Source organism: Ranitomeya imitator, chromosome 3 (genome assembly GCF_032444005.1).
Source record: "Ranitomeya imitator isolate aRanImi1 chromosome 3, aRanImi1.pri, whole genome shotgun sequence".
Lineage (NCBI taxonomy): Eukaryota > Metazoa > Chordata > Amphibia > Anura > Dendrobatidae > Ranitomeya > Ranitomeya imitator.
The window spans coordinates 83,381,566-83,403,676 of record NC_091284.1 but is presented as its reverse complement, the minus strand read 5'-3'; the positions used below and the strand labels follow the sequence as shown (position 1 = coordinate 83,403,676).

At 46.0% G+C, this 22,111-nt stretch overlaps 1 protein-coding gene across 2 annotated transcripts in view; it reads right to left on the bottom strand.

Moving 5' to 3' along the window:
• TBC1D23 (TBC1 domain family member 23) overlaps positions 1-22,111 on the bottom strand; it is a 43,234-nt gene that overhangs the window by 3,890 nt on the left and 17,233 nt on the right. Inside the window, exons 2-16 of one of the 2 annotated variants that reach the window (XM_069761027.1) lie at positions 17,160-17,271; positions 16,531-16,636; positions 16,120-16,324; positions 14,391-14,514; positions 11,458-11,582; positions 11,330-11,376; positions 9,900-10,003; positions 9,689-9,805; positions 7,772-7,864; positions 7,519-7,689; positions 3,922-3,964; positions 3,737-3,846; positions 3,453-3,595; positions 1,832-1,876; positions 260-348 (exon numbers count right to left, since the gene is read on the bottom strand). In XM_069761027.1, coding sequence (XP_069617128.1) covers positions 260-348; positions 1,832-1,876; positions 3,453-3,595; positions 3,737-3,846; positions 3,922-3,964; positions 7,519-7,689; positions 7,772-7,864; positions 9,689-9,805; positions 9,900-10,003; positions 11,330-11,376; positions 11,458-11,582; positions 14,391-14,514; positions 16,120-16,324; positions 16,531-16,636; positions 17,160-17,271 — 1,634 coding nt within the window. The remainder of the gene's footprint in view (positions 1-259; positions 349-1,831; positions 1,877-3,452; positions 3,596-3,736; positions 3,847-3,921; positions 3,965-7,518; positions 7,690-7,771; positions 7,865-9,688; positions 9,806-9,899; positions 10,004-11,329; positions 11,377-11,457; positions 11,583-14,390; positions 14,515-16,119; positions 16,325-16,530; positions 16,637-17,159; positions 17,272-22,111) is intronic. The other variant, XM_069761028.1, reaches the window with a different exon arrangement.

Sequence of the window (22,111 nt, the reverse complement as noted above, 5' to 3'; positions counted from 1 at the left end):
AAAACTTTCCAAAGCTTTTACCCCAGAATTCTAGTGCAAAAGCTTTGATGGATCAGGATCATAGAACGGGAGAACAGATGGAAACGCAGGATATAGTTTATTTTTTCTGTTTGCAGCGCTGCGGGATATGTTGGTGCTATATAAATAAAATTATTACATTTTTGTAATGACACGAACTCTGATTTCCCCTTTAAAAAGCTACACATGACGGACAACACAAACATACATTTAGGAAAAAAAAGCTGTAAATATTTTTTACCTGTGTCGTATTCTTCTTCATCCCCAATACTAAACACTGGTTTCACCCCCCGGTATGGCTTCCCCACTCGGTCGCTGCTGCTCACGTGTCTGCAGGATTCAGACAAGAAAAGAGGATTTCATTATGCAGGAGATACGAGCTCTGTGTGAGGAGCGAGGCGCCGCAGAGAAGACTTCTGTTAGGCAGAAAGCACTGCAGGAAACGTCACTAGTAAAGGTCCGTGCAAGCGCAGATGCCTGACTGCTACCAGCAAAACATCTCAAATTGTCAGTTAGTGATGGTAACGCTACCGCCAACATCCTGACAAGCAGTCGCTGTATCTTCTGTCTCTTCTATACACAAAACATTATGTCAAAATGTAAGAAAGAAAAAAATCGAATTCCTGCAGTGTGAAGTTCCCCAAGGACGAAGGAACATATCGATCACTGGTGGCCAAGCAGCTGCACTGAAGAGAAGAACTGCACTATATGGACAAAGGTATCACAAGACGCCCATCAATTTTGTCCATAGAACGTACATAGTCCATACAATACACATCCACCAGCACCCACTGGAAGGTCAGGATATTCCAACTATAAGGTGTCTGACAACCTCACCCATGTCAGGGAGTGATGGACTGACAACCTCTGGGTCCTCCAAAGAACAGGGACCTCTCCAGAGGTGATGGGGTTGGGAACATCATCGTTCCGGGAGCTGGTTGGTGTCCCTGCAGATAGGTTTCCTACCAATCACTTTTTCACAAACCATAAAATGGTTGTAGGAGTCATCTAGGATTGGGACCCGTCTTATCCTGGGGTTGGGTCTAATCTTACGGCTCCGTCCTATTCATATCAATGGGGATGAACTACCAGACCAGTCATCGGCTAGCAGACCCTTCCTCTACTTCTATACAAGTCCTTGAGCAACTTGATGACAGTAAAACGGCAAACAATGCTCTGAAAGAAAAAAAAAAGAAGTCTGGAGTAAATGAGCTTCTTATGAGGACGGCATGGAGACCAGCAAACGACATGGCTACCGGATGACAGATTTATCAAAAAACGAAGAAACTGCAGCAGGCGGAAAGCTTACAAAATATTTATGCACACAGCGATTGTCAAATATTTTGCAGCATTTAATGGGCACTAATGGGAAAAAAAACAGTAATGTGTCTCTAATGGGGACGCCTACTGGAGAAATGTCAGAGGAAATGGTTAGCAATAACAAGCTACTGTTCTACAGTGAAATGTTATGGACAGAGAGCAGATCGGCTGCAGATGGAAGAGGACATTAGTGCTTTTGTGCGGTTAGGAGAAAAGTGGCGAGTGCGTCCCTCTACGCATCAGTAATGGAGTGAGAAGCATCAGTGACACTGACCGGCCACAAGGGGGCAGCACAATAAGGACGAGGCTCAGAGAACAAGACACTAATGGCTTCATCTGCCTATAGTTCTAGGTCATAGACTGTGGGCATAGAAGGTGGCGGGCTGGGGAGACGTGGCTTGTGGCACGGGTCAGCGTGACTGATGCTTACAGAGTGAGGCGCGGTGTTAGAAGTACAGAAGAGGTGGTGGAATCGCAGCTCACTATGGCTTACCGCTCCAAACTCGCCCGCTCTGGCCAGGGAAGATTGAAAGTCATTCTACAGTAAATTGAGGCACAGGACACAAACCGAAAAGGGTTACATCAATAACAGTCATGGGACACGTTACCAGACCCTACAACATGGCCGATGATCAACCCCAACTAAGGCCACAATGGGACAAGCACACCGTGTACGACCACCATACATGCAGGTTGTACTCCGGGACATCACAAAGCTAGATTTCCATCACAGCAAGTGAAGGCATAGAGCTAGGAGAAGCCATCACTTGGTGATCGCTGGGGGCCGCAGCAGTCCCTTCATTCCTAGGATCATGAGGGCTATAGAGGTAGGGAATAGATCGCTGGGACCCCGGCACATCTCCGGCAGACGCATTCACACACCCGTGCTGATGTTGGTGTGCACGCAGAGCCCCCGAGCACGACCTAGTCCTCTACATCAGATCACAATAGGACATGCTCGGAGTATGTGTCAGACTGCTGTCCGACAAGAAAGAAAAATAAATCAGATTGAATTTTCCAAAAACTCACAAATGTGTGAATGCATCCTTACAAGGGTTATCCGGGACCAATTTAAGTTTTTAGTATGAGCCTAAGAACTAACAGGCAGGCAGCTACTAACTACCTGCCTGTTCTGCTCAGTGCCACTGATGTCTGCCGACTCCGGTCATAGACGGCTCCTTCCAGAGATTCTGATGGCATCAAGTCGACAGAGTAGCCCTTTCTCTTCTGCTCTGCTCTGTTGAAGAGGTGTGACTGCTGATGGCATGCTGATTGACAGTCGGTTACCCACTGCCTAACTGCATGGAGTCGGCTGTCAATCAGCATGTTGCCGGCAAGTCCCCCCCCCCTTCAACAGAGCAGCCCATAAGAGAAAAAGCCACTCTGCTGACGTGTAGCAGCAGAATCGCCGGCAGGAGCGGTCAGTGATTGTTCTCAGCAGCCACCAGAGAGAAACGGCAGGTAGTTACCGGTTAGTTCTTAGGTCCAAAGTAAAAAAAAAAAAAAACACATTGTCCCGGAAACCCCCTTTAAGTGGCATTGTAATACTCATCCCCGCATAGTCAAAAAAAGATTGTCTGTTATTGCCAAAAATATGTATTTTTCATCTGATATATATATGCCACTGTTCTCAATCTGCTGCCGTTTTTCTTTGGTCTCTGAGCCCCTCCATTGCTGAGATACAGCCCCAGTCTTGTGATGGGCTTCCCATCTCCTCTTTGCGGGCATCAATACTATTGTGAATGATGCCCAATTGTCTAACAGACAGGATGTTTAAACTGAGAAGGGTACCATATCCCATGAAAGAAGAGGTGCTAGAAAAGATGGGGGTCACCTGTTCTCAATCCCCCGCAGACTGCAGCTGTATAACACCAAACCCAAGTCTATAAATGCATTACAAGGTGTTGGAGAAGCCGGACCCTCAGCCATCAGATGATCGCAGAGCCCCCCTCTAATTAACTAGTTATTACTCTATGAGTAAGTAATATAATATCATATATAAAGAGGCTTCGATAGATGAGAAGCGAATAATATCTGATACGTAACACCAAGAAACAATGTAGGACCCAAGTGTAATAAAACAAGGATCAGTCCGCGGATACATTGTAACTCACCGATCTACTGGGGTGGAGGTATTCTCAATGAAGCTGATAACCTTCTCCTTCACGTTCACAGACTTGGTTTTTAGTGCCACAGTCATTTTATTAACTAAAGACTTCACCCCTTTTCCATCACCATAGCCATTGGAAGCATCGCCCTGCAAAATCAGAGGCAAAACCCGATTATACGGAAAACATTCAGCCATCAGCTCTTCACAACGAGCTTGTAACGGAGGAATACTCCATGAATAGCTTCCTATGGGAGACAGAGGGGCTATCAGGCTATGGGGGGTACTTACATCTGTGATGGAGCTCACACTGCCCCGAGACCCCGATGTGCTAACAATCCAGTGTCCGTAGCCGGAGTCCGGTCCTTCCGCATTAATGTCGGCCAGGTGCTGCTGCAGAACTAAAGAGCGAAGCACAGAGTGACCCCCAACATCCAACGCCGCACAACGGAACCCCACCGCAGAACCTTACTCACCCATAAACCCTCCTTTGGCAATACTGATATATTCCTTGTTTTTCTATTGAGCAAGAAAAAAAAAACAACAAATCAATTTTATACATCTTTCATTCTAATTCTATTTTCAAGCAATTTAAACTGCACTTGTCACTTCAGGTGAGAGCTAAAACAACAACTCCATACCGGCCATTACAGGACTGTACACGTCGCCAGCTTCCCCGTCTGCAGACGCTCTCTATTCTATTGGGTGGGCACTAGCACTCTCTATATTCTATCGGGTGGAGACTAGCACTCTATTCTATCGGGTGGGCACTAGCGCTCTCTCTATTCTATTGGGTGGACACTAGCGCTCTCTCTATTCTATTGGGTGGGCACTAGCACTCTCTATATTCTATCGGGTGGAGACTAGCACTTTCTATTCTATCGGGTGGACACTAGCGCTCTCTCTATTCTATTGGGTGGACACTAGCGCTCTCTATTCTATTGGCTGGAGACTAGCGCTCTCTATTCTATCGGGTGGACACTAGAGCTCTCTATTCTATCGGGTGGACACTAGCGCTCTCTATTCTATTGGGTGGGCACTAGCACTCTCTATATTCTGTCGGGTGGAGACTAGCACTCTATTCTATCGGGTGGGCACTAGCGCTCTCTCTATTCTATTGGGTGGACACTAGCGCTCTCTATTCTATCGGCTGGAGACTAGCACTCTATTCTATCGGGTGGACACTAGCGCTCTCTCTATTCTATCGGGTGGACACTAGCGCTCTCTCTATTCTATCGGGTGGACACTAGCGCTCTCTCTATTCTATCGGGTGGACACTAGCGCTCTCTCTATTCTATCGGGTGGACACTAGCGCTCTCTATTCTATCGGGTGGACACTAGCGCTCTCTCTATTCTATCGGGTGGACACTAGCGCTCTCTCTATTCTATCGGGTGGACACTAGCGCTCTCTCTATTCTATCGGGTGGACACTAGCGCTCTCTCTATTCTATCGGGTGGACACTAGCGCTCTCTCTATTCTATCGGGTGGACACTAGCGCTCTCTCTATTCTATCGGGTGGACACTAGCGCTCTCTATTCTATTGGGTGGACACTGACGCTCTATTCTATCGGGTGGACACTAGCGCTCTCTCTATTCTATCGGGTGGACACTAGCGCTCTCTCTATTCTATCGGGTGGACACTAGCGCTCTCTCTATTCTATCGGGTGGACACTAGCGCTCTCTCTATTCTATCGGGTGGACACTAGCGCTCTCTCTATTCTATCGGGTGGACACTAGCGCTCTCTCTATTCTATCGGGTGGACACTAGCGCTCTCTATTCTATCGGGTGGACACTAGCGCTCTCTCTATTCTATCGGGTGGACACTAGCGCTCTATTCTATCGGGTGGACACTAGCGCTCTATTCTATCGGGTGGACACTAGCGCTCTCTCTATTCTATCGGGTGGACACTAGCGCTCTCTATTCTATCGGGTGGACACTAGCGCTCTCTATTCTATCGGGTGGACACTAGCGCTCTCTATTCTATCGGGTGGACACTGACGCTCTATTCTATCGGGTGGACACTAGCGCTCTCTCTATTCTATCGGGTGGACACTAGCGCTCTCTATTCTATCGGATGGACACTAGCGCTCTCTCTATTCTATCGGGTAGATACTAGCGCTCTCTCTATTCTATCTGGTGGGCACTAGCGCTCTCTATATTCTATCGGCTGGAGACCAGCACTTTCTATTCTATCGGGTGGACACTAGCGCTCTCTCAATTCTATCGGGTGGACACTAGCGCTCTCTCTATTCTATCGGGTGGGCACTAGCGCTCTCTATTTTATTGGGTGGACACCAGCGCTCTCTATTCTATTGGGTTGACACTACCGCTCTCTATTCTATTGGGTGGACACTAGCACTTTCTATTCTATCAGGTGGACACTAGCGCTCTCTCTATTCTATTGGGTGGACACTAGCACTCTCTATTTTATTGGGTGGACACTAGCGCTCTATTTTATTGGGTGGACACCAACGCTCTCTATTCTATTGGGTGGACACTAGCGCTCTCTATTCTATTGGGTGGACACCAGCGCTTTCTATTCTATTGGGTGGACACTAGCGCTCTCTCTATTCTATCGGGTGGACACTAGCGCTCTCTATTCTATCGGGTGGACACTAGCGCTCTATTCTATCGGGTGGACACTAGCGCTCTCTATTCTATCGGGTGGACACTAGCGCTCTATTCTATCGGGTGGACACTAGCGCTCTCTCTATTCTATCGGGTGGACACTAGCGCTCTCTATTCTATCGGATGGACACTAGCGCTCTCTCTATTCTATCGGGTAGATACTAGCGCTCTCTCTATTCTATCTGGTGGGCACTAGCGCTCTCTATATTCTATCGGCTGGAGACCAGCACTTTCTATTCTATCGGGTGGACACTAGCGCTCTCTCAATTCTATCGGGTGGACACTAGCGCTCTCTCTATTCTATCGGGTGGGCACTAGCGCTCTCTATTTTATTGGGTGGACACCAGCGCTCTCTATTCTATTGGGTTGACACTACCGCTCTCTATTCTATTGGGTGGACACTAGCACTTTCTATTCTATCAGGTGGACACTAGCGCTCTCTCTATTCTATTGGGTGGACACTAGCACTCTCTATTTTATTGGGTGGACACTAGCGCTCTATTTTATTGGGTGGACACCAACGCTCTCTATTCTATTGGGTGGACACTAGCGCTCTCTATTCTATTGGGTGGACACCAGCGCTTTCTATTCTATTGGGTGGACACCAGCGCTCTCCATTCTTTCGGGTTTACACTAGCGCTCTCTCTATTCTATTGGCTGGACACTAGCGCTCTCTCTATTCTATTGGGTGGACACTAGCGCTCTATTCTATTGGGTGGACACTAGCGCTCACTTTATTCTATTGGGTGGACACTAGCGCGCTTCTCTCCATTCTTTCGGGTGGACACTAGCTGCTATGATGTCTCCTACAGACAATTCACACACATATATAGGAAATCCCACTCTCCTGTCTCTGTAGTGCTTGATCAGATGGAGCAACAACAGGATGCAGGAAATTATGCAGCAGTACTGAGCAGTGTAACTGTGCATCAAACTGTAAAGTGAGATAAAAACTTACTAAAAAGTAGCAGAATGGGTTTGATGGCGTCTGTGTCTATCACTACTCTCTCCTCCTTCCCCTTCTATAAACTTCAATAAGCAGCTGTAATCTGATACCTTACTGTGCTGGAAGTCCATATTATTTAACCATGTTGGATTTCTACTGTTTTTCAGAGTGTATGGTGAATTCAAAATGGAAGAGGGAAGTGAGGAAGGGGCTCATAAGTGGAGAAATAATTAGCTTTTTCCGTTCCAACGTTTCTTATATTGGACTGCACTATTGATTTATGCAAAGTCACGATAATCATATTACACAGATAAGAGTATGTGTACTTTAAGAAGACTTGATATGTCATAAAAAACAAATCAGAAGTTTTAATTTGTGGGGTCTAGGTGCTGAGGCCCCCCATAAATTGCTGAAGAAAAAAAAAAGAACAAAAAAAAGAAGAAGCAGAAAGGTTCAACCAAGGTTGCTTACATCATAAAAAGTAAAGAGATCAAACCTGTAAGAAATGGGCAAGAACCATATTCATGTACATGTCTTCTTCTTCCCTGCCACTGCCCATGAAGCACAAGTGTTCTCCTCCGGCCACGGAGCCGGACTCGATGGACTGCTTCTGCGCTTCCAAAAGAGACTTCACGGACAGCGCAAACTCTCCGGGATTCTGCAGCATCTGTCACACAAAGGTCTATGACTCCATACTACAGATATGACTGCACTAACAGCAGAGACTCGTCATCCGTCCTTATACATACCAAGTCAGAGTCTAGATGAAACGCTGTGGAGAGATGCCCAGAATTGTACTGCTCCGCAGGCCGGCAGTCTACCACAAAGAACCGCACGCCATCCTACACGGGCAAGAGAAGGCAAAAGTGCCGACAACAGGGGGTTAGCGCACATTCACCAATTATTAACAAAATGCTTCACTGGGGATTCCCTTAAATAAGTTTAATTTATTATCGATGCCCACGTCACTTCAATAATATGTTTATTAATACAGAATAAAAAAAATATGCTTGCATATACCTTCGGTACCCTTACTAAAGGTTGCTCTATGGTTCAGCAAAATAGACAAGCAATTAAAAAATAAAAGCCACAAAGAAGCCTTCATTATGTCAGAATTACATCGTCATCTAACAGTGTTATTGTAAAGATGTGGAATAACTTATGGGTCACTGGGAGTCTCGCTGCTGGGGCCGTCCAACACCACGATATAGGCGCTCTAAAACCAGTTCTGCAGCCCTGTATTGTATGGAGTAGAGGTATACATGCTCCATCTGAGCACCAGTCATTGACTATGGGACTGCAGCAAATAGTGGAGCACTGTACTCGTCTCTCTGCGGCATTCCCAAGCACAACGTATGGAGCAGAAGTATACATGCTCCATCTGAGCACCAGTCATTGACTATGGGACTGCAGCAAATAGTGGAGCGCTGTGCTCGTCTCTCTGCGGCATTCCCAAGCACAGCGTATGGAGCAGAAGTATACATGCTCCATCTGAGCACCAGTCATTGACTATGGAACTGCAGCAAATAGTGGAGTTTCTGTGCTCGTCTCTCTGCGGCATTCCCATGCACAACGTATGGAGCAGAAGAATACATGCTCCATCTGAGCACCAGTCATTGACTATGGGACTGCAGCAAATAGTAGAGTTCCTGTGCTCGTCTCACTGCGGCATTCCCATGCACAACGTATGGAGCAGAAGTATAAAAGTATACATGCTCCATCTGAGCGCCAGTCATTGACTATGGGACTGCAGCAAATAGTGGAGGGCTGTGCTCGTTTCTCTGCGGCATTCCCAAGCACAGCGTATGGAGCAGAAGTATACATGCTCCATCTGAGCACCAGTCATTGACTATGGGACTGCAGCAAATAGTGGAGCGCTGTGCTCGTCTCTCTGCGGCATTCCCAAGCACAGCGTATGGAGCAGAAGTATACATGCTCCATCTGAGCACCAGTCATTGACTATGGAACTGCAGCAAATAGTGGAGTTTCTGTGCTCGTCTCTCTGCGGCATTCCCATGCACAACGTATGGAGCAGAAGTATACATGCTCCATCTGAGCGCCAGTCATTGACTATGGGACTGCAGCAAATAGTGGAGTTTCTGTGCCCGTCTCCCTGCGGCAGTCCCATGCACAACGTATGGAGCAGAAGAATACATGCTCCATCTGAGCACCAGTCATTGACTATGGGACTGCAGCAAATAGTAGAGTTCCTGTGCTCGTCTCACTGCGGCATTCCCATGCACAACGTATGGAGCAGAAGTATAAAAGTATACATGCTCCATCTGAGCGCCAGTCATTGACTATGGGACTGCAGCAAATAGTGGAGGGCTGTGCTCGTTTCTCTGCCGCATTCCCAAGCACAACGAATGGAGAAGAGGTCGAGCAGGCGCACCTCCTGTCCGCTCAATATGAGAACTTTCAAAGTTCGGTCCCTAGGTCTGAAGAGCCACGTTCTTAATATCACTGGGGGCCCCGGCGCTCTGTAAGTTATCTACTATGCATAGTATTCTTCTATCTATGCGTTATAGATACGTCTTTCTGGAGCTGGAGGCTTGGCCACCAGACAGGCCTCTTCTGCCAGAGGTGGCCGAGATGACTTTTTTTCAGCTTCAGGCCCGCACTGCAGATGTGCATCCTACAGACAGGAATCAATGGCACTTACTCACCTCCTGCTGATTTGCTTGCAGAATTTCTGATACAGAAATTGCCAAACAAAGCGCCTGACTGAGATCAGAGTCGTCCTTAAGAGCAATCAAGCTGCTGCCGAACAAGTTCTGGTTGTCCTGCGATACATAGAGTAAATCACCAGCATGATTACAGACTGGCACTTCTGATTATTAGGTAGGCTATGGGAAGAAATACAAAGTAAGAACTTACCTTGCGGAAAGAAGCTGGAGTCTTGCTATAGTAATGATGGGCTAAGCTGAACAGATCTTCAATGTCCGCTACATCAAGATTTGTGGGGGGACTTTCCAGAAACTCTACAACAAATAAACACGGATTTAAAAGGAAACTTCTAGTTATTACATCAAAAAAGTAACTCCGGCACACAGTAAAAGTCAATTCAATTCAAACGTGAATTTATTAGAAATTTCAATAATGTTCTTCATCCAAAGACTATAAATTTAAACCGCATACGTAGTGGAAAAAAGAGACAATAATACTCTCCAAGTAGTAACTTCACAGGTAATTATTGCAACGTTTCGGCTTGTGAGCCTTTTTCAAGAGAAACCTGTACATGTATCTGTAATGATACAGGAATGGATACATTAAATACATATAGCTCAATAATTAGAGAATCATACAGTAAAAGTGTAAAGATTATTGATATGAATAGATATCAGCTCAGAATATATCCTGATACCGCTCAGGATCTAAAGCCATCCCTTGAAATGTGTTACACCATACATCAAACAATGGGATATATTACATAACAGTCCATCCCAGCCTTGAGCAGGTCTAAAATTTTGTCCCCTGTGTCCTTAGACAGCTCTTTGGTCTTGGCCATGGTGGAGAGGTTGGAGTGTGACCGAGTGTGTGGACCGGTGTCTTTTATACAGGTAACAAGTTCAAACAGATGCAAGTAATACAGGTAATGAGTGTAGGGTAGGAGGGCTTCTTAAAAGTAAAACTAACAGGTCCGTGAGAGCCAGAATTCTTGCTGGTTGGTAGGTGATCAAATACTTATGTCATGCAATAAAATGCTATTTAATTATTTAAAAATCATACAATTTGATTTTCTGGTCTTTATTTTTAGATTCTGTCTCTCACAGTTGAAGTGAACCTACGACAAATATTACAGACTTCTCCATTCTTTGTAAGTGGGAAAACTTTGCAAAAATCTTCTGTGTGTGTAAAATATTAATACAAATCTACATATTAAGGGCAGTTTTCCCATAGAGAACAAAGGAAGAGTAGGCCAAACAATCAGGTGTATGGGAAGAGTCGGTTCAGATGGTTGTTCGGCAGCCATCTAATGTGTATGGCCGGCTTTAGAGTCTGCACTTAATGATATGACAGCTGGTTTCCGATGTACATGAATAGGCCGTAGCTATAATGCTCTGCAGCACCAGGCGCAGCCACTACGTGACGTCTGAAGCTGGTGTGGACGAGGTACTGGTCGCCGAGAATCCGTCTCCCATTAATCAAATTATATGGCCTACCAAAAAATCCCTCTCAGCTTCTCAACCATCCTGGCATCTATAGTGTCTTATTTCTGTTACATTTTCTGACTGTATTAGCCTCTGGGTTTTGATCACTGAATTAACCAAATAATATGATCCTTTCCAACACGCTCAGTGTCTTACTTATAAGTTCTTCTTTAGACTCCATTTCTTCTGACAGCACAACCTCTCTGAAAATAGAGAGAAAAGCCATTAGTGTAAGATCAATAATGATGTGGAGCCGCTGGGATTCCCCTCCCCCATGTACTCACTTTACATTGACAAGCATGATCAGCATCAAGAAGTACATGAAGAATGGATCTGCCTGCTGTAAGTAACTATCCCAAATCGCCTGGGTGACTTCCACCGAGCAGTGGCACGCGAAGAGGCTTCCAAACTGAAAAAGCACAAATGGGGAGACCGTCAGCCGCAGGGCAAGTGTGCCGCAGGGCGAGTGTGCCGCAGGGCGAGTGTGCCGCAGGGCGAGTGTGCCGCAGGGCAAGTGTGCCGCAGAGCGAGTGTGCCGCAGAGCGAGTGTGCCGCAGGGCGAGTGTGCCGCAGGGCAAGTGTGCCGCAGAGCGAGTGTGCCGCAGAGCGAGTGTGCCGCAGGGCGAGTGTGCCGCAGAGCGAGTGTGCCGCAGAGCGAGTGTGCCGCAGAGCAAGTGTGCCGAAGGGGAAGTGTGCCGCAGGGCGAGGGTGCCGCAGAGCGAGTGTGCCGCAGAGCGAGTATGCCGCAGGGCAAGTGTGCCGCAGGGCAAGTGTGCCGCAGGGCAAGTGTGCCGCAGAGCGAGTGTGCCGCAGGGCGAGTGTGCCGCAGAGCGAGTGTGCCGCAGAGCGAGTGTGCCGCAGGGCAAGTGTGCCGCAGGGCAAGTGTGCCGCAGAGCGAGTGTGCCGCAGAGCGAGTGTGCCGCAGGGCGAGTGTGCCGCAGAGCGAGTGTGCCGCAGAGCGAGTGTGCCGCAGAGCAAGTGTGCCGAAGGGGAAGTGTGCCGCAGGGCGAGGGTGCCGCAGAGCGAGTGTGCCGCAGAGCGAGTATGCCGCAGGGCAAGTGTGCCGCAGGGCAAGTGTGCCGCAGGGCAAGTGTGCCGCAGAGCGAGTATGCCGCAGGGCAAGTGTGCCGCAGGGCAAGTGTGCCGCAGGGCAAGTGTGCCGCAGGGCGAGTGTGCCGCAGAGCGAGTGTGCCGCAGGGCAAGTGTGCCGCAGGGCAAGTGTGCCGCAGGGCAAGTGTGCCGCAGAGCAAGTGTGCCGGGACCGGACACTCATTTCTAAACATACGCCCTGCATTTATGAAATAGATGAAAACCGTCTGAAGGTGGGAACGGTGAAGCCGGCATAGATCGGGGGCAGGGTTTATATGACGTAACAACCTCACGTCAGCCCCAAGAAAGAGCCCCGACGACGCTAAAACTGCACCGGCACGAGAAGTTAGCATAAGATTTTTATTTTAAATTGGGTAAGCACTCAGATTGAAAAGGTGTTTCCGAGTAGAGGACAACCCCTTTAAAACTTTAGAGAGTCCAGCGGCCGTTTCTCACGCACCACACTGCGCAGGCTCGGAACGACCCCTGGAATTACTGGAGGGGGGGGGGGGGGGTTAAACTTGTAATTTTGGCTTGAAAAAGGCCCATTATGGCCAAAACGACGTTTTTTTCCACGTACCCCACTTGTAACCACTGCTATATTCTTTAAAGGACAGAATAAAAGTTATATTTTATCTCTATGAGAAGTTTCTGGTGCCTCCGGACATTTTGGATTTCGATGCTCCTTTAAAACTATACACTTTTTTTTTTGGTCTGACATGGGAACTTGAACACAAGATCTCCTGATCGCAGTGGTAATATTTTGTACTACATAGGCATTACCCAGTCTCTCAGCATTGCACTTTTTAGGCTTTGGTCTGTGGCAGACCTAAAGGTCATACTCAGGTGTCCAGTAGCCATAGCTGTAGCATAGCTCTCTACGATGACACTGCGGTGAGCCAATGGGGAGATAAGAGGGAGGAACTACTACTTTTTCACTATATACTTGCTGAGGTCCTTTTGATCGCAGCACGTAAAGAGTTAATTAAGCTAAGCAAACACTGGCGACACTCAATTGCCTCTGCTACATCTCAGCTAGCAGGGGGGAATGAATGCTGCTGATTTTGATTGGCTTTATGAAGCCAGAAAGTGTGGAGATAGATGAAACAAACAGGTAGGTGGGAAGGAGCAGTGAACTGTTTGGCTACACCAAGGGTGCACTAAGCGCCTGTGCTTGGTTTGAAAAGTCAATGTCCATGTGTTCCCCATCAATGTGACACTGAACAACAATGGTGTGCATGGCAGGACTGCAGGGAGAAAGCCACCGCTCTCCAAAGGAAAAAAAACATTGCTGCTATCTGCAGTTTGCTAAGTGTCACCTGGTAGCCAGAGGGCTACGGACGGATGAAAGCACAACAGAGATTTGTGTGTTTAAATGAGAAGTTTTAGGTTTGGAGAAAGAAAAACACTAATTACAGCATAGAAACCCCATACTATCTGGGCCGGTTTTGCTGCATTTGGGCCAGGACGGCGGTCATCAATCATAGAACAATGACTATTGAATTTTATCAGCAAAATCGAAAAGCAAATGTCAGGACATCTGTCCATGAGCCGAATCTAAAGACAACGCGGCTCATGCAGCAACACTGAGTCTAGAAACACCAAAGTCATTCTACAAAATGGGTAAAGAGGAACCAAGATAAGGTTTTGGAATGGCAAAGTCAAAGTCCTGGTGGCCTTAATTGTACAGAAATGTTGTGGATGGATCTAAAGAGAACAGTTCAGGGAGAAACGACCAATATAAGAGGTGAAGCGGTTCTGTAGGGAGGAATGGGCCACAAGTCCTACAAGCCGATGGGCCGGACCAGTTATTGCTCCACAAGGGGATCACACAGAGCAAAGGGGTCACATACTTTAGACTTTAGTCACTCACAGACATGTGATATTGGATCATCTTAATTAAAAAAAAAAAAGACTAAGCTCTAATAGTCTTCACTCATTCGTCTGATTTCGCTCTTTATCTACTTTTAGAACTTGTCTGAAAATCTGACAAATTTAGGCAGAAATATGAAAAATTCAGAAGGGTTCACAAACTTTTCAGCACCAGTATGTAGGCTTAAATAACAGACTACATTCAACAAAATCATGGCAAGTCACCTTAAACACGATTGTAAAGCCCAATAGTTACCCAATGAAGTGCATAATGATCTGGAGTGATCTTCTTAGTATCTAGGAAAGAGCAGAGCTCGGGCTCATGATACTGCAGAAGAAGCCGGAATAAATGGAATGGTTTTCCTTTCTTGTAACAATCCCTAAAAAAAATAAAATGTCAATATAAGATTGTCGTGCTGCAGTACAGTCATGCCTTCAAGGGCTTGTCCACTACTCGGACAACCTCTTCTCAATCGGTCTATTGCCCTGGAACGCTGCGCAGGAGGCGAGGACCTGTTACTTCTATTTTACAATGAGGAATACAATAGTTTAGAAGGAGTTGTCTGATTAGAGGACAGCCTCGTCAATCTACAGGTAGCAAACTTTGAAGAAAGTTGATCAGGTTTTGGTTTGTCCTGGACATGACTGATGGGTTGGGGTTCAGCATGATAAGAGAACGGGCCGCTATGCTAAGAAACACTGAAGCTTCTCCAATTCAAGGAGCCATCCCTTCCCTTACACACTGGGTCGCTGATAAAGGCTCAATCAGTGGGGCACAACTGTTGGGACCACCACATTTGGCAGGATGGGGAAAAAAAAAAAAATAAAGATAGATAGAATCTCTAAAAGCGCTAAAGTTAAAGATGACATTTAATTCCATCTTTGACATTTTTCAAAATTACAAAAAGGAAAAATCGGCTGATGCAAAAGTTTGAGCACCCTGCATGGTTAGCAACTAGTAGCGTCCTATTTTGCAAGTATCACAGCTAGTAAATGCTTTTTTTGTAGCCAGACAAGAGTGTTGCAATTCTTGTTTGAGGGATTTTCATCCATTGTTCCTTGGAAAATGTTTCCAGTTCTGTGAGATTCCTGGGTCGTCTTCCATGCACTGCTATTCTGAGGTCTAGTCGCAGATTTTCAATGAAGTTCAGATGAGGAGACTGTGCCATTGTAAAACCTTCACCTTGCGTCTTTTGAGGTAAATGTTCTTTTGCATATTTCTCAAAATAAAATGCAACATCAGGACGCAGGAGTGGTTTTCTTCTGGTGACTTCTATTAAAGCTATATTTGTGCAGGTGTCTCTTAATAGTAGAACAAAGTACCACACCTCCAGAGTCTGCTAAATCTTTCTGAATGTCTTTTGCAATGAAGTGGTGGTTCAGATTTGCCTAACTAAAATTTTGCTTGGTCTTCCAGACCTTATCTTGACCTCCACTGTTCCTGTTTTCTGCCATTTCTTAATTACATTTCAAACTAAGTAAAGGGAAACTTGAAAACACTTTGCTATCTTCTTATAGCCTTCTCCAGCTTTGAGGGACTCCATCATTTTCATTCTCAGAGTGCTAGGCAGCTGCTTAGAACCCATGGCTGCTGATTTTGGCACAAGGTTAGAGGAGGCTGGGTCTTTATACAGCTGAGAAACTTGCATCACCTGGCCTTTCCTAACGCTGATACTGACCAAGCCATAACCCCAACATGCTAATTAAGGTCTGAAGCCTTGGTGAAAGCTATCAGAGTACACAAATCTCCAAGGGTGCCCAAACTTTTGCTTCAGCCCCATTTCTTTTTTGTAATTTTAAAAATGAAAAAAAAAAAAACAACATTTTTTTTTGTTGCTTAAAATGCTAAGGACATGTGTCATCTGTAACTTTAGCCCTTTTAGAGATCATTTCAACTTGCTTATCTGTTCACAATAATAGTAATTTTGACCAGGGGAGCCCACACTTTTACACGCCACTGTATATAAACAGATGACTTATATTACCTTGGAATATACTTATTCATAATTGCATAGAAGCAATTGTAGAAGTCGCTCCGGGACAGGTTTAGGTCCACCAGGGGTTTCAGGAGGTGAAGCCAGCTGACATTTTCATGGTACTTGACATTACGGGATTTACAATAAAAAGTAACTACAGACTCAACATCCTGGACAATGATGGGTTTCCTCTCGTCGGGCACTGCGAGCTGCTCTGAACAAACATGGAGGAGGGAAAATGCTAAAGATTAAAGTCAACAACCATAGAATCCTGTATAAACAAAAAAAGAAGCCGAGACGCGTGAAGTGCTGCCAAGTCCCGCGGTTACGGCCATCGCCACAGGCAATCTTTTCATCTCGCGGCACCTTTCACGGCATCCGACCAGTCTGATAAATAAAGCCCTTTCATACAAGTCTTACCTATAAGATTTTGACAATCTTGGTGGATGACAGACTGCTCTGCGAGATCCAAAGCACCGTCCCATGCTGCCAAACTGTCTCCTTTTCCTGCCACATTCAATGCGATCTACAAGAAGGCAAAAGAAAAAGCAATCGTGACTGTGCAGCGTCTAACTTACCCGACATCACTGGCCCCTGTGCCTCCCTTGTAGGCATCTTGTGCTGTGACTAGTCCGTTTTATCCCTGCATTATGTGTGAGCACAACATTTTTCCACACTTGCCCATATAGTACCAATAAATATTGTTTAAGAGGATACCCACAATTAAAAAATAAAAAAACCCATCCAGAATGCTATAAAGTCTCCTAACTGCCCTGTGTGCGATTGTAAAACACCTGGCTGCAGCAGGAGCCTCTCCCCACAATCCAGTCTGTGGTGGAACAAAACATTGTCAATTTCTGCCCCTTAATCAAACTTTCAGTCGGCTGTTGGGGCAAATTATATATATATATATTATATATATATATATATATATATATATATATATATATATATATATATATATATATATATATATATATATATATATATATTTTTTTTTTTTTTTATTATTATTGCATCACTCATTTCTGGTGAATACTTAGATTTACCTTCCATACTTTGGCCCTAAGGTGTGAAGGGACCGGCCGTCCTTGTATGATATTTCTTACTGTCTCCAGGTCACAACCTCCTGCCTCCAGAGCCTCGGCCAGATCCGTCTCCCTGTGAATGAAGAACAAAAGAATTAGACATTGAACAGTGCAAAAGGAATGACAGGAATAGACAAAATACTGTCAGGAATCAGAATGATCGCAGAGGGAATCGATCGCCGTCTTCTGGTAATTAAGAACTTTAACCCCTTCCCGACCTGTGACACAGCGTATGCGTCATGAAAGTCGGTGCCAATCCGACCTGTGACGCATATGCTGTGTCACAGAAAGATCGCGTCCCTGCAGATCGGGTGAAAGGGTTAACTCCAATTTCACCCGATCTGCAGGGACAGGGGGAGTGGTAGTTTAGCCCAGGGGGGGTGGCTTCACCCCCTCGTGGCTACGATCGCTCTGATTGGCTGTTGAAAGTGAAACTGCCAATCAGATCGATTTGTAATATTTCACCTAAAAAAATGGTGAAATATTACAATCCAGCCATGGCCGATGCTGCAATATCATCGGCCATGGCTGGAAATACTAATGTGCCCCCACCCCACCCCACCGATCGCCCCCCCAGCCCTCCGATCTGTGGCCCGCTCCCCTCCGTCCTGTGCTCCGCTCCCCCGTCCTCCTGTCCGCTTCCCCCATGCTCCAATCACACCCCCCCCCGTGCTCCAATCAAACCCCCCCGCACTCCGATCCCCCCCCGTGCTCCGATCCACCCCCCTGCACACCGATCCACCCCCCCTGCACACCGATCCACCCGCCCGCACACCGATCACTCTCCCCCATGCTCCGATCCCTCCCCCCCGTGCTCCGACGCCCCCCCGTGCCCTGATCTCCCCCCCTTATACTTACCGATCCTGGCGGGGTCCGTCCGTCTTCTTCCCCGGGCGCCGCCATGTTCCAAAATGGCGGGCGCATGCGCAGTGCGCCCGCCGAATCTGCCGGCTGGCAGATTCGTTCCAATGTGAATTTTGATCACTGTGATATAATCTATCACAGTGGTCAAAATAAAAAAACAGTAAATGACCCCCCCCATTTGTCCCCCATAGATAGGGACAATAATAAAATAAAGATTTTTTTTTTTTTTTCACTAAGGTTGGAGTTAGAACTAGGGTTAGGGTTAGGGGTAGGGTTAGGGGTAGGGTTAGGGGTAGGGTTAGGGGTAGGGTTAGGGCTAGGGGTAGGGTTAGGGCTAGGGTTAGGGCATGTGCACACGTATTCTGGTCCTCTGCGGATTTTTCCGCAGCGGATTTGATAAATCCGCAGTGCTAAACCGCTGCGGATTTATGGCAGATTTACCGCGGTTTTTCTGCGCATTTCACTGCGGTTTTACAACTGCGATTTTCTATTGGAGCAGTTGTAAAACCGCTGTGGAATCCGCAGAAAGAAGTGACGTGCTGCGGAATGTAAACCGCTGCGTTTCCGTGCAGTTTTTCCGCAGCATGTGTACAGCGATTTTTGTTTCCCATAGGTTTACATTGAACTGTAAACTCATGGGAAACTGCTGCGGATCCGCAGCGTTTTCCGAAGCGTGTGCACATACCTTTAGAATTAGGCTATGTGCACACGGTGCGGATTTGGCTGCGGATCCGCAGCGGATTGGCCGCTGCGGATCCGCAGCAGTGTTCCATCAGGTTTACAGTACCATGTAAACCTATGGAAAACCAAATCCGCTGTGCCCATGGTGCGGAAAATACCGCACGGAAACGCTGCGTTGTATTTTCCGCAGCATGTCAATTCTTTGTGCGGATTCCGCAGCGTTTTACACCTATTCCTCAATAGGAATCCGCAGGTGAAATCCGCAGTAAATCCGCAGGTAAAACGCAGTGCCTTTTACCCGCGGATTTTTCAAAAATGGTGCGGAAAAATCTCACACGAATCCGCAACGTGGGTACATAGCCTTAGGGTTAGGGTTGGGTTGGAATTAGGGTTGTGGTTAGGGTTAGGGGTGTGTTGGGGTTAGGGTTGTGGTTAGGGTTACGGCTACAGTTGGGATAAGGGTTAGGGGTGTGTTGGCGTTAGAATTGAGGGGTTTCCACTGTTTAGGCACATCAGGGGGTCTCCAAACGCAACATGGCGCCACCATTGATTCCAGCCAATCTTTTATTCAAAAAGTCAAATGGTGCTCCTTCCCTTCCGAGCCCCGACGTGTGCCCAAACAGTGGTTTACCCCCACATATGGGGTATCAGTGTACTCAGGACAAACTGGGCAACAATTACTGGGGTCCAATTTCTCCTGTTACCCTTGAGAAAATAAAAAATTGCTTGCTAAAACATCATTTTTGAGGAAAGAAAAATGATTTTTTATTTTCACGGCTCTGCGTTGTAAACGTCTGTGAAGCACTTGGGGGTTCAAAGTGCTCACCACATATCTAGATAAGTTCCTTGGGGGGTCTAGTTTCCAAAATGGGGTCACTTGTGGGGGGTTTCTACTGTTTAGGCACACCAGGGGCTCTGCAAACGCAACGTGACGCCCGCAGACCATTCCATCAAAGTCTGCATTTCAAAACGTCACTACTTGACTTCCGAGCCCCGACATGTGCCCAAACAGTGGTTTACCCCCACATATGGGGTATCAGCGTACTCAGGACAAACTGGACAACAACATTTGCGGTCCAATTTCTCCTATTACCCTTGGCAAAATAGGAAATTCCAGGCTAAAAATCATTTTTGAGGAAAGAAAAATTATTTTTTATTTTCATGGCTCTGCATTATAAACTTCTGTGAAGCACCTGGGGGTTTAAAGTGCTCAATATGCATCTAGATAAGTTCCTTGGGGGGTCTAGTTTCCAAAATGGGGTCACTTGTGGGGGAGCTCCAATGCATAGGCACACAGGGGCTCTCTAAACGCGACATGGTGTCCGCTAACAATTGGAGCTAATTTTCCATTCAAAAAGTCAAATGGCGCGCCTTCCCTTCCGAGCCCTGCCGTGTGCCCAAACAGTGGTTTACCCCCACATATGAGGTATCGGCGTACTCGGGAGAAATTGCCCAACAAATTTTAGGATTCATTTTATCCTATTGCCCATGTGAAAATGAAAAACTGAGGCGAAAATAATTTTTTTGTGAAAAAAAAAAGTACTTTTTCATTTTTACAGATCAATTTGTGAAGCACCTGAGGGTTTAAAGTGCTCAATATGCATCTAGATAAGTTCCTTGGGGGGTCTAGTTTCCAAAATGGGGTCATTTGTGGGGGAGCTCCAATGTTTAGGCACACGGGGGCTCTCCAAACACGACATGGTGTCCGCTAACGATGGAGATAATTTTTCATTCAAAAAGTCAAATGGCGCTCCTTCCCTTCCGAACCTTACCATGTGCCCAAACAGTGGTTTACCCCCACATGTGAGGTATCGGTGTACTCATGAGAAATTGCCCAACAAATTTTAGGATCCATTTTATCCTGTTGCCCATGTGAAAATGAAAAAAATTGAGGCTAAAAGAATTTTTTTGTGAAAAAAAAGTACTTTTTCATTTTTACGGATCAATTTGTGAAGCCCCCGGGGGTTCAAAGTTCTCACTATGCATCTAGATAAGTTCCTTGGGGCGTCTAGTTTCCAAAATGGGGTCACGTGTGGGGGAGCTCCAATTTTTAGGCACACGGGGGCTCTCCAAACGTGACATGGTGTCCGCTAAAGAGTGGAGCCAATTTTTCATTCAAAAAGTCAAATGGCGCTCCTTCCCTTCCAAGCCCTGCCGTGCGCCCAAACAGTGGTTTACCCCCACATATGAGGTATCAGCGTACTCAGGACAAATTGGACAACAACTTTCGTGGTTCAGTTTCTCCTTGTACCATTGGGAAAATAAAAAAAAATGTTGCTAAAAGATAATTTTTGTGACTAAAAAGTTAAATGTTCATTTTTTCCTTCCATGTTGCTTCTGCTGCTGTGAAGCACCTGAAGGGTTAAAAAACTTCTTGAATGTGGTTTTGAGTACCTTGAGGGGTGCATTTTTTTAGAATGGTGTCACTTTTGGGTATTTTCAGCCATATAGACCCCTCAAACTGACTTCAAATGTGAGGTGGTCCCTAAAAAAAATGGTTTTGTAAATTTCGTTGTAAAAATGAGAAATCGCTGGTCAAATTTTAACTCTTATAACTTCCTAGCAAAAAAAAATTTTGTTTCCAAAATTGTGCTGGTGTAAAGTAGACATGTGGGAAATGTTATTTATTAACTATTTTGTGTCACATAACTCTCTGGTTTAACAGAATAAAAATTCAAAATGTGAAAATTGCGAAATTTTCAAAATTTTCGCCAAATTTCCGTTTTTATCACAAATAAACGCAGAATTTATTGACCTAAATTTACCACTAACATGAAGCCCAATATGTCATGAAAAAACAATCTCAGAACCGCTAGGATCCGTTGAAGCGTTCCTGAGTTATTACCTCATAAAGGGACACTGGTCAGAATTGCAAAAAACGGCCAGGTCATTAAGATCAAAATAGGCTGGGTCATGAAGGGGTTAAAGAAACTGCACGGACAAATAACCCCAAAATCCAACCTGGCGCCCATTGCCTATTGGCCATCTTCAATTAGTCTCAAAAGGGGGGTAGAATACATACTAATATGCCTCAAATGCAGCATTTATGGAAATTTTGGGGGATTCTCAAGGGTAGATCCTGAAGGGCTATTACCATCATATACATTTCTGCAACAATCATGGCTGGAACCTCCGACAATATCGAGAATACACCTCCCAATCTCCACGGCTCCTGTGCCGCCTACTGAGGTCATCACACAGAAAACCTAGGGGTGGCAGAGCTAAGCCCCACAAGACCCCAGAGGACACGTGTCATGGCGGTGGATGTGCCAGAAAGGTCTATGACACAAATGTATAGTGATCAATCCCCCTATTAGTGAGGTCAGATTGTCCAAACCAAGGATTGGTGCAGATATGAGTGAAGGTCA